Raw genomic sequence first — 12,224 nt, 5'->3', positions numbered from 1 at the left:
ATGAGGTGTAATATAAATATCTGATAGCAAGATATATGATATGTAAGTCACGACCCACAAGTTGAGAACCAACTCCCTAGACGTTCTTGTCTGGATTAATAAATACCAATTCACATTCTTGTTGAAAAATAAAGCTCTTTGCATATGTACAAAGAAAATCCATATGATGTAAAGGAAAATAATCAGAAGATATGCCATGTGCTATCCAAATGTTTAATGAGAGTAGTTGTCTGTGAGGGTGGAGAGGTGAGCAAAAGTCAAATACACAGACTGGCTAAGGTGAAGAAATCGTCATCTAGTGAGCAGCGCTGTCTCACATGGAACCTATAATCCTGGAATGTTAGAAGCCCTAACAGTGGGAGAGTTCCGTCTGACCTTGGACCCCAGTGGTCTGTGAGTTATGAGGATTTCTTCATTGATGTACTGTTGATGCTAACCCAGGTCCCAAGTAGAGAGAATAAATAACACTTCACATTCAGGGGCTAGGCTAGAAATCAGGTCGCCCACTTCTCATGAGTGAGTGATCTTAAAATCATCACTGTCTTTATTTGAAGTCTGAAGGAGGTCAGTAGTTCACGAGTCTGTCACGTTACTGAAGGGCAGGAGTGAGGATTCTGAAAAGTCGACAAGTGAATCCAGGTAAGTGGCCTTTGTCAGTGGCTAGACATTGTTTTTAATCACGTCAAGACAATAGTAAGCATGAAGATCCTGGCATATTCATCTACTTCCCATCATACCCTGCTCCCAGGCCCATCAACCAACCCCCTCCTTCAACCACCCTTCACTCTCCTTTTACAGCCTTTCTAAGGAAGAGTCCCAAGACTCGCTCTCGAATTTGCTTGGTCTTGACACCATAGATGATAGGGTTGACCATGGGTGGAAAGAGCAGATAGAAATTAGCAAGAAGTATGTGGACGTGAGGAGCAGCCCGACGGGCTACGCGGTGCATGACTGAGGAGATGACCACAGGTGTGTAGAAGGCTAAGATGGCACCAATATGAGACACACATGTCCCGAAGGCCTTGTAGCGGGCCTCCTGAGAGGCAAGCTGGAGAACAGCACGAAGAATAAAGATGTAAGACAAGATGACAAAGAGCAGGTCCAGCACCACAATAAACATGGCCACGGCAATGCCATAGATGTTGTTAAAGCGTGTGTCCCCACACGCCAGCCTCACCACAGCCATGTGCTCACAGTAGCAATGGGCAATCGTCACACCTCGGCAGTAGTGGAAACGTCTGAGCAGAAAAGGGAGTGGAGTCATTAATGTCACAGCCCGAGTCACAGCGGCCAAGCCAATCTTGATGATGAGGGGTTTGGTCAGGATCGTGGTGTAGTGCAGGGGTTTGCAAATGGCAACATAACGGTCGAAGGCCATGGCCAGCAACACTGCCGATTCCATGATAGCAAACGAATGGAGAAAGAACATCTGGACAAGGCAGGCGTGAAAATTGATTTCTCGATCCCTGAACCAGAACAGAGCAAGCATTTTGGGCAGAGTTGAAGAGGAAAGGACCAGATCTATTGCTGCCAGCATGGCCAGAAAGAGGTACATGGGCTCATGGAGGGCAGCATCAACCTGAATGATGAAAAGTAGGGTGCAGTTACCAAGCACGGCCAAAGTATAGGCTGAGCAGAAGGGGATGGAGATCCAAATATGTAAGTGTTCTAGGCCTGGGATACCCATCAACAAGAAGGCCACTGGATGGGTGGAGGAGATATTATTAGCCAGCATGGCTTCTGGAAATTTTCTTCTTCCAATCTGCTTCCACAGAGCCCTTCTAAAGAGAATTCACCATCAGCAGAATCAGTGTTCAAATTCAAATCCCAATCAGCTGTGGAGGAGGATTAGCCCATCTTCACATTTGGGAGTCTTTAAATAGATAATAAAACAATAATACATATCAAAACAATTACACAAATGCCCCATACCTTCAAGATGATAATAAGGCCACCTGCTGTCAGAATATCTAATACTACTGTAGGAGCTACTAAAAGCAGCCTAACTATGATCAATTAATTCAAGTCCATTCGGAAGTGCAGAAGCATCTCTAGTAAAGATGTGGATTTCTGCTTTCATCTTATTAAAATTCTCTTTGTTTCACTGCCTTCTTACTGCCTCCCAACTCCAACTATACAACTAAATACAAAAAGACTTTCTTCCTGGAATATCAAACTTATTTTTTTTAAAAAAAACAAGCTTAACACCTCTTTCTTAATTTATTGATCTGCAAGTTTTGGGTTGGTTGGATGGTTGGTTGAATGGTTGGTTGGTTGGTTAGTTGGTTGGTTGGTTGGTTGAATGGATAGATGGCTGCTTAGTTGTTTGGTAAGTTGGTGGGTTGGTTGCTTGGTTGGTTTTATTTGCTGTGCTAAGGATTAAGTCTAGGGCTGTGCAAAGACTCAGCACACACTGGGCCATTGAGGTAGATCTCAACTGTTCTTTTCACATTTTACTTAAGATTAGATTTCACTAAGTTACCCAGGCTGGCCTTAAAGTTGAGATCCGCCAGCCTCAACTTCCCTAGTATCTGAGCTTCAGACCTGATCCACAAGACCCAGCTCCTGCCTACATAAATGCTAAAGAGTATCTTATCTTAAACATGCAGAAATTTCTGCAAACAATATCTTTCCTACAGCTATGAAGAACACAAGGAGTCTTTTTGTGCTCTTTCATGAGCCTTGATTTCCATCTCTAGTTCTCCCTTTAACCTGTTTTCTTGATAGATTTCGAAACATTCTACCCTGCCATCTTGAAGAATGGCCTTTGACCTTGGCACTATTATTCTTCCAACTGGGACCATTATCTTCTTCTTTTTTTCCCTCCCTGTTTATTATCTCCTTTGAAGAAATACTTAAACAGAGCCAGGTGGGGCGGCATGGGACTTTAATCTCAGCCCTCAGAGGCAGGCAGATTCAAAGCTAATCTTGTCTACAGAGTGAGTTCCAGGATAGCCAGGACTATACAGCAAAACCCTGTACTGAAGAAATATAGTGGGGGAGTGCTCAAACATAGCTGAGAATGTAACACAATTGTAGAGTACTTGCCTAGCATGTACACAGTGCTATGTTCAATTCCTCACTACCAGAAAAATATTTGATAAGGATTTGATAAACATTTTAGCCAAAAACTGTTGGCAAATACACCTTTCTCACCTTTTCCAGGCACAATTTAAAACATTTCTTTTGGGCATTTTGAGACTGTCATGTTAAAACACAGACTAAATCTGAGGCATTGGAAGTGCTCAGTGCATGTCGGTACCTTTCTGAGTTAGGAAAACTAATGGTTCTTACTTCTTGATGGATACATAGCTGGGAATTCTCAGTGTTAAAAGTTGGGCTCTTAGAGCTTAGTTGTAAGGAATTTAAGTGAAATATGCAGAAAAATGAATGGATCTGGAAAGTGTTCTATTAAGTGAGGTGGCCCAGTCTCAGAAATACAAAATTTCATGTCTCTCTCGTATGGAGAGCCTAGCTATTAAGGTCTGTATCAATGTAAATAAGAAATTGTGAGAACGGGTGTAGGAGACTCAGAAGGGAGAAGAAGAAGCTGTGAGAATGGGGAGAGTAAAGCTTGCAAGTTACACAGAAGTGGGAAGGAGGTTACTGGGGCTGAGAGGGCACAGGAAAGGGTGGGAGGGAAACAGGGGGAAAGTGGGGAAAGACACAAGAAAAACAAATTTTGTTTGACAAAAATGTTGCAATGAAACCTAGCACTTTTAAGCTAATAAAAAATAATCTTGGGCAAAAAAAAATAATAGTAATTAAATTTAAAATAAATTCTACATCCTGTAAATGAAAATAAAAAATATAAATGCTGGCCTCTTTTCTAAAACTTTTCTCTTAATTAGCATCTGCAAGTTACTATGTTCGACTGCTTTTTATCTACCTTGATCTAGTTCCCCTCAGCTGTTTCCTTTCACAGTAAACCCTCTTTCAATTTTGATTGCTAAGTTATAATTAGGGAATCCTCAGATACTATTTTCAGAGTAAGGGATAATGACCATGTACTGTATATTTTTTTAAAACTAGAAGAGCTTTTAATCATTAATGTTTACATCATAAAGAAACAATAAATGCTTAAAGAAATAGGTGCTTTTACTCTGATTTAAACATTAGTCAGTGTGTGTGCGTACTGAAACATCATATGGTTCCCTGTAAGTATCCATGTTTTATTTTGGGAGATGAGTTTAAAAAATAAAATTTTTTAAATGGCTTATTCTCTACGTCCTCATCTCTCGTTTATTTTTCAATCCCCTTGGATTCGCCTCCCTCACACAGTCTCGCCTTCGTTTCATCTTCTCTCCCTGCTCTGTCATTTTCTCCCCTCTGACTATTTATAGTCTCACATTTCTCTCCTCGATTTCTTAGAAAATTCATCATCTATACTCATGGAATCTGAGTTCCATACTTAGCACACCCTTCTCCACCAGACAGCCACTCAGATATCCCAGAGGGGTCTCAAATAACATATGGCCAAAACAAACCTTGTTACCATCTCCTTACCGACCGTTTCCTCTCCATGGGCTTCCTGAATCCGTGTACATCACAGCCATGCTTTCCACAGCTCAGTGGGAAAGTCAGGGGCAAGCCTTTGTGAACTCTCCTTTCCCTGTCTGTCCACCCATCGTTTAGTCACCTGACAAGCGTGTCCATGTCTGCTTTTCTTCTGCTTTTAAATCACCATCATCTTGTGTCTAAACAGCAAGTCTCCTGACTTGTCTCTGTGGTATGACTCTTGGGCCCCTATAATAATCTGTTCTCTCTACTATGATCAAAAAGACCATTTTTAAAAGGAAAATTATTCCCTCCATTAGCTACCGTAGGACTTAGTATGGATGCTCTATGACAATTTGGGGGCTTGCATTGGGGGCCTGGAGAGGTTGTTCAGTGTTTAAGAGCACTGACTGCTCTTCCAAAGGCCCCGGGGTTCAATTCCCAGCACCCACATGACAGCTCACAACTGTCTGTAACTCCAAGATCTGACACCCTCATACAGACATACATGCAGGCAAAATACCAGTGTGCGTAAAATAAAAATAAATTCTTTTGTAAAAACCCTGCATTGTCTGGTTCCTACTTCAGCCACACTGCCTTCCCCTGCCCTCCAGCAACGAAGCCTCTTTGCCAGATGCCGTGGCCTAAGGATTGGTTTCCAGCCCAACAAGACCATCTGCCTCATCTCACTGCTCTTCTCCGCATCCCCCTCTGTGTCTCCCTCTTTCACTTGTCATCTCTTGCCTGACTCACTATTCATCTTCGCCTCAATTTTCCACCCCTACTCAACTTACCATTTGCACTGTGACTGACTACTTATTTTATTTCCCAGTTGAAGACTGCTTACAGGGCCCCACTAGCCACACCCACAAATGTCTTTCTTCTAACAGCATGAGCCTCACTCCTGTTCCCTTAACTGTTCGTCCTGGGTTCAGTCACACTTGATTCTCTGTCCTCACCTCAAATTGTCACATGTATAATTTACCAGCTTTAGCTGGAATTGTTTTCTTGGTCCTTTTTCCTGCCTGGCCGAGATCCTACCACCTTCATAGAGAAGCCTTCTTGGCCTCCTCCAAGGAGACTTTCTCAGTCATTTCAAGAGCAAATTGTTAGGTTCTCAACCTTCCTTATGCTGTGAACCTTCAATACAGTCCCTCATGCGTGGTGACCCCCACCAAAAAATTATTTTTGTTGCTACTTCCTAACTATAATTTTGCTACCATTATAGATCATAATGTAAATATCTGATATGAAAAATATCTGATATACAACCCACAGGTTGGGAACCACTGTTTGAGATGCTGAATCAAAAAATACCATGAGAGTGCAATTAATGATAGCTTTGCTTGTGTCTCTTCTAGATCCACTAGGCTGGTACGGCTTTGAAATCAGGAACTGTAAGTCATTTCTAAATTCACAGACTCTACTGAACATAGCTGATACTTAATGAACATTTTTAATGAATTCATGAATGACACCCTTTTCCTAAAGAAACTTGCCTCCCCCAACCCCTACACAATATACTGTCCTCTGAACCAAACCTAGACCTGCTTCCACGGATGGAGATTTCTGTGGTGTCTCCCATCAATCTGTCTCCTCAGTCGGAATAAAAGCCTTATTATTAGAAATCCCCTACCCTGCTTCTCTGTGTGCAAACGTGTGCATCTCTGTGCCTACATGTGTTTTCTATGCTTTTTCTTAGATTCTTTTTCTTTTGCTTGTTTGTTTGGTCCTATCTGGTTCATTTGTTTGTTTTTATTTAATCATATTTTATTGTTATTTTAAATGCCTGTTTGTTTTTTAGTGAGAAAGAAAAAACAGAGTATGAATTTGAATGGGAGAGAAAAAGGGAGGCTGTGGGAGGAGTTGGGGCAAGGAAAACTGTAGCAAAATATATTATGTGAAAAAAAATCTGTTTTCCCTTTTAAAAAAAAATGAAATTCCTCTGTTCCAATCAGGCCTCTACTCTTCCCTGAGTGACCTTCTCTCTCTTAGTTCCTATGTACTACTGACTGGTCCTCCAGTCTGTTTTCCCTCACAGCTCAGTCTTAAATCTATTGTGTCTAAAATACCCAGAAGTCATCAGCACTGAAGAAAACATACCTCCAGATCCACTCACAGTCTTTGCCCGTCTCCCCCTTGTTCAAACCCTTAACCCAACTTGGCTTGGATTTTTTTTTCCAATCTCTCAATGTCACTTGGTTGGCTACGTTCACTTCCTGCCTACTCACCAAGGGTACCAGCGAAGCCTATGTTGTTTCTTCATCTCCCTCAAAACCACAGCTGAGATCAGTAAGTCGGCACTGCTGTCTACCTCACTCGTTATGCCCTTATCTAGGGAAAACCTTAGGATGATAGATTTGGAGAACTATACCATCAGCTCCTCCTGGAGCACGCAGACTTCTGATGCAAGCCTGGTCTCCACGGCTTTTGGCTCTTCCTGCAGTATTCTAGCACAGTGTCTATGGGAGTGCTCTGTGAAGCTACAGCTGCTTGATACTGAACTCTTTAAGGAACCAGATGCCCCACTCCCCCACCTCCCCATCCCATCCCCCCCTCCATCCCATTGTCTTATCTCAGCCACTTCCATGGGGGGGGGGGTGCCTGAATGTGAGAGTAGAAGGAAAGTAACGGTGACAAGAGGAGAGATTACAGTCATGGTCTGGGTTACTCAGCCAGGATTTTCTGGTGGTGAACTCTAAGAAGCACACCAAAATGGGCACAGGCCTGGGGGAGGGGCAGATAAGTGGCTCTTGTAATAATGGCGCCACGGAGGATCTAAAGCCCGTCAGATAAAGCATAAGAAGAGGGTAGTAGGGTATCATCCTGGTAGCCAGAAGTGTACTGGCATGAGAGTGACAGCAGGGAGGTGAGGCAGTGCCTGAGGCAGGGATGTTATTTGTCTTGATCTGAGAGGCAAAGAGTGAAGCTATGCTCTGTCACTTCGCATCACTGGCTCTCTGAGCAAAGCTACTCCTTCCCTTTCTGCCATCATTCTGATTGATCCTGTTTTCTCTACTTACATGCCCTGGCCTCTTTTTTTGCTCTGTTCTGCCCCTCAGATAATCTGCTCACATCCCCCACCCCCACCCCGGAGGCTAGCTGACCCCAGCACTGGTCCCTCTCTGATTGATCGGTCTGCATCAGCTGCCTCGTTTCCTCCATGCGCTCACCCTCAGCAGGCAGCTCCATTCACTTCCTGAGGGTCAAGGGAAAGCAACGTCATGCGCCTCTGTCCGTGAGGAGACAGAAGAGACTGGATATACCCTCAGTCGGCTTCCCTTTTCCCAAAAGAAAAAGGGAACTGTAGGCCCTGTCTCTGAGGAACAGACCTCATGGTAGGCTCTGGGGTGACTCTGGGGTTTTCTACTCTCTGCCTCTGGCTTCCCACAGACCCAATGTTCTGATCACTTTGTGGCTATTGCGTTGGGTCTTGCTTCTCCCTGGAGGCGGTGGGAAGCCTGCTTGCAGGGAGGTAATGAGTTTGCCTCTCTGCACCCTCCCTTGGTGCCTGCTGAGAACTGCAGCCTCTTCAAAATACAGAAAAGGCTGGTGCCCTTGCTTGTTCTTGTGGCTGAGGAAGGGAGGGTTGTCTGTTCATAAAAGCAAGGTTATCTGCGGTTTTTATGTTTGTTTTGTAGTGTTTTGGGTTTGTTTGGTTGTTTGAGGCACGATTTTTTTTTTCTGCACTGAGCTGTAATTTAAGGTTATTGTTGGGAGACCTGGGGTTGAGTCCTAGCTTGTAAGCTTGGGAAGACTATCTCTTCATTCTTGTGACCACAGTGTCTAGGCCTTCATACTTCCCAGGATCCAAAGGAGCATCCGATGAGATCATTATGGGATAACAAACTATGCTGTTAATATTCAATAATCATTCATCGTTAATATCATCAAAGTATTGACACAGAGACACACCCAGAACTGGTCTTAGAGTCTGCTATTCTGCCACAATCCTAAGGACAGAAGTTAAGGTCTGAATGAGCCTCTGTACCCCTTAACCTGAAAACATCTGTATTCTTCCCTGAGGCATGGCAGCCACTTCTATTGAAATTGTATCCTGCTGGCATGCTCTCCTCTTCCTGACATGCACTCTCTCTTCTTGTATAAGTGCCCTAACATCCACCCTCAGGAAGAAGAACACACCTCTCTTGAGCCTGTCGTCTCCAGGCCACGTTGATCTGAGGCAGGACTTCTGCACAGGGATCACATTGTTAGTATGGTTATCCTGTACAATATGGCTAAAATCCATTATAAATGAGTACATATCATGTGTGTCTTTCTGGGTCTGGTTACCTCACTCAGGATGATCTTTCTTAGTTCCATCTATTTGCCTGCAAGTTGCATGGTTTCCTTGTTTTTAATAGCTGAGTAGTATTCCATTGTGTAAATGTACCATAGATTCGTTATCAATTCCCAATCTGTAGGCTACCATTTTGTTCTATTGTCAATGTCCTTTGCCTTACAGAAGCTCTTCAGTTTCATGAGGTCCCAGTTATTAATTGTTGATCTTAGAGCCTGAGCTGTTCGTGTTCTGTTCAGGAAGTTGTCTCCTGGGTCAGTGAGTTCAAGATTGTTGCCCATTTTCTCTTCTAATAGATGTAGTGTGTCTGGTTTAATGTTGAGGTCTTTGACCCACTTGGATTTGAGTTTTGTGTGCCATGTTAAATATGGATCTATTTGCATTTTTCTACATATAGACATCCGGTTAAAGTAATACCATTTGTTGAAGATGCTTTCTTTTTTTTCCATTGTATTGTCTGGGCTCCTTTGTCAAAAAATCAAGTGTCTGTAGGTCTGTGGGTTTATTTCTGGGTCTTCAGTTGGATTCCATTTACCAATCAGTCTGTTTCTATGTCAGTACCATGAAGTTTTTATTACTATTGCTCTGTAGTACAGCTTGAAATCAGGGATGGTGATACCTCCAGACGTTCCTTTATTGTATAGGATTGTTTTAGCTATTCTGCTTTTGTTTGTTTGTTTGTTTGTTTGTTTTTCCAAAAGTTAAAAATGGTTCTTTCAATATCTATAAAGAATTGTGTATAGGAATTGCATTGAATCTGTTGATTGCTTTTGGTAGGATGGCCATTTTTACTAAGTTAAGCCTACCAATCCATGAGCAAGGGAGATCTTTCATCTTCTGGTATCTTCTTCAATTTCTTTCCTCAAAGACTTGAAATTCTTGTCATATGGGTCTTTGACTTGTTGGTTAGTTACACCAAGATTTTATATTATTTGTGGCTATTGTGAAGTTTCCCTAATTTCTTTCTCAGCCTGTTTGTCATATGTATACAGGAAGACTACTGACTTTTTTGAGATAATTTTGTATCCATCCACTTTGCTGAAGGTGTTTATCAGCTGAAGGATTTCTCTGTAGATTTTATGGGGTCACTTAGGTATATTATTATATCATCTATGAATAGGTATACTTGGACTTCTTCCTTTCCAATTTGTATCACCTTAATCTCCTTTTGTTTTTTGTTTTGTTTTGTTGTGTTGTGTTCTGTTGGTTTTGGTCTTGTTACTCTGGCTAGGACTTCAAGTACTATATTGAAGAGATATGGAAAGAGTGGACAGCCTTGTCCTGTCCCTGATTTCAGTGGAATTGTTCCAAGTTTCTCTCCATTTAACTTGATATTGGCAATAGGCTTGCTTTATATTGCCTTTGTTGTGTTTAGATAAATGCCTTATATCCCTGATCTTTCCAAGGCTTTTATCGTGAAGGGATATTGGATTTTGTCAAATGCCTTTTCAGCATATACTGAAATGATCATGTTTTTTATTTCAATTTGTTAATATGGTGGATTACATTAATGGATTTTCATGTATTGAACCACCCTGCATGCCTGGGATGAAACCTATTTGGTCATGGTGGATGACATTTTTTATGTGTTCTTAGAGTCGGCTTGTGAGTATTATATTGAATATTTTTGCATCAATATTCATAAGGGAAATTGGTCTGAAATTCTCTTTCTTTCTTTGGTCTTTGTGTGGTTTATATATCAGGATGATTGTGGACTCATAGAATGGCAATGTTCCTTCTGTTTCCATTTTGTGGAGTAGTTTGAGGAGTATTGATCTTAGCGCTTCTTTGAAAGTCTGGTAGAATTCAGCCTTAAAACCATCTGGACCTGGTTTGTTTTGTTTTGTTTTTGTTTCATTTTGTTTTTTGGATAGGAGACTTTTAACGACTGCTTCTATTTCCTTAGGGGTTATAGGACTATTTCACTTATTTACCTGATCTTGATTTAACTTTGGTAAGTGGAATCAATCAAGAAAATTGTCCATTTCATTTAGATTTTCCAATTCTGTGGAGTACAGGCTTTTGAAGTAAGACCTAATGATTCTTTGGATTTTTTTCAGTATCTGTTGTTATGGCCCCCTTTTAATTTCTGATTTTACTGATTCGTAAACTGTCTTTCTGCCTTTTAGTTAGTTTGGCTAAGGGTTTGTCTATCTTGTTGACTTTCTCAAAGAACAAGTTTTTGGTTTTGTTGATTCTTTGTTTTATAATTTATTTATTTCACCCCGGAGTTTGATGATTTCTTGCCAGCTACTCTTTGGGTTAGTTTGCTCTCTTTTTTGCTAGAGCTTTCAAGTGAGCTGTTAAGTTACTACTATGAGCTCTCTCCAATTTCTTTATGAAGGCACTTAGTGCTATGAACTTTCCTTTTATCATTGCTTTCATTGTGTCCCATAAATTTGGGTGTGTCTTCATTTTTATTGAATTTAGAAAGTCTTTAATTTCTTTCTTTATTTCATGCCTGACCCAGAGGTCACTGAGTAGGGAGTTGTTCAGTTTCCAAGAGTGTGTAGGGTTTTTTAATTTCTATTGCTGTTGCAGTCCCACTTTAATCCATGGTGATATGATAAGATGCAATAGGTTAAATCAATTTGCTTTGTGACTGACTATATGATCAATTTTGGAGAAAGTTTAGAGAGGTGCTGAGAGGAAGATATATTCTTTTGTATTGGGGTGAGAAGTTCTGTAGATATCTATTAGGTTTATTTGCTTCATGACATCTGTTACTTTCATTATTTCAACACCTTTTTCTCACCAGTGGACAGATCACTAAGACAGAAATAATACTGAACGAAAGCATGACCAAAACCAACTGGGCAAACTCCAAACTCTGCATTTCTATATCTGATGCCCATGCACTCTTCAGCTCCCCAATTCCTTTCAGCTTTGTTGATTGCAACACACTTCTCTCTCTTGGGCTACTTCCACTCCATGTTGGTAGCTTTCCTCAGCAAGTATCCCACAGCTCTGACATCTCCAACATCTTGAGGTCTCCAAGGCAACCCAGGCTTCACCTTCACAGTTTCACACAATGGCCTCTGTGAATCTTCATGCAGGGACACCCTTGCCACATGCCTGGCCTCAGTGGCTTTCTTTAGTTGTTGAGGGAGATTCCATAACTCCTTTTTTGTATCGTTAGCTCTAAAGCCAGAACCATAAGGCCACAGTTGCCTGGTTCTGCTGATTTCAGAGGCTGGAACATGGCTTCTTTGTTTAAATACATTTTCAACAGATTTGTGGTTTTGATGAGTTCCTTTCCTGTCTAAGCTTGGCTATCTTGGAATTCAATTTGTAAACCAGGCAGATCTTGAACTAAGATCCACTCGACCCTACCTCCAGAGGGCTAGGATTAAAGGCCTGTACCACCAGCCTGGCCTAAATTTGTTTTTAATTCCTTTTCATAAATTGGAAGCTTAGTTGGGTGGGG

General features: G+C 41.6%; 1 protein-coding gene across 1 annotated transcript; it reads right to left on the bottom strand.

Annotated features, from left to right (window-relative positions):
- Window positions 1-781: 781 nt before the first annotated feature.
- LOC311581018 (olfactory receptor 52K1-like) lies at window positions 782-1,735 on the bottom strand (the record flags this gene model as incomplete). The annotated part of the gene is made up of 1 exon (XM_084752904.1): window positions 782-1,735. One exon carries the CDS (start codon window positions 1,733-1,735, stop codon window positions 782-784), a length of 954 nt encoding a protein of 317 aa, XP_084609030.1.
- Window positions 1,736-12,224: the final 10,489 nt, after the last annotated feature.

This window comes from Acomys minous (assembly GCF_964271855.1).
Source record: "Acomys minous genome assembly, chromosome: 2".
NCBI classification, from domain to species: Eukaryota; Metazoa; Chordata; class Mammalia; order Rodentia; family Muridae; genus Acomys; species Acomys minous.
This window is presented reverse-complemented; position numbering and strand designations above follow the sequence as displayed.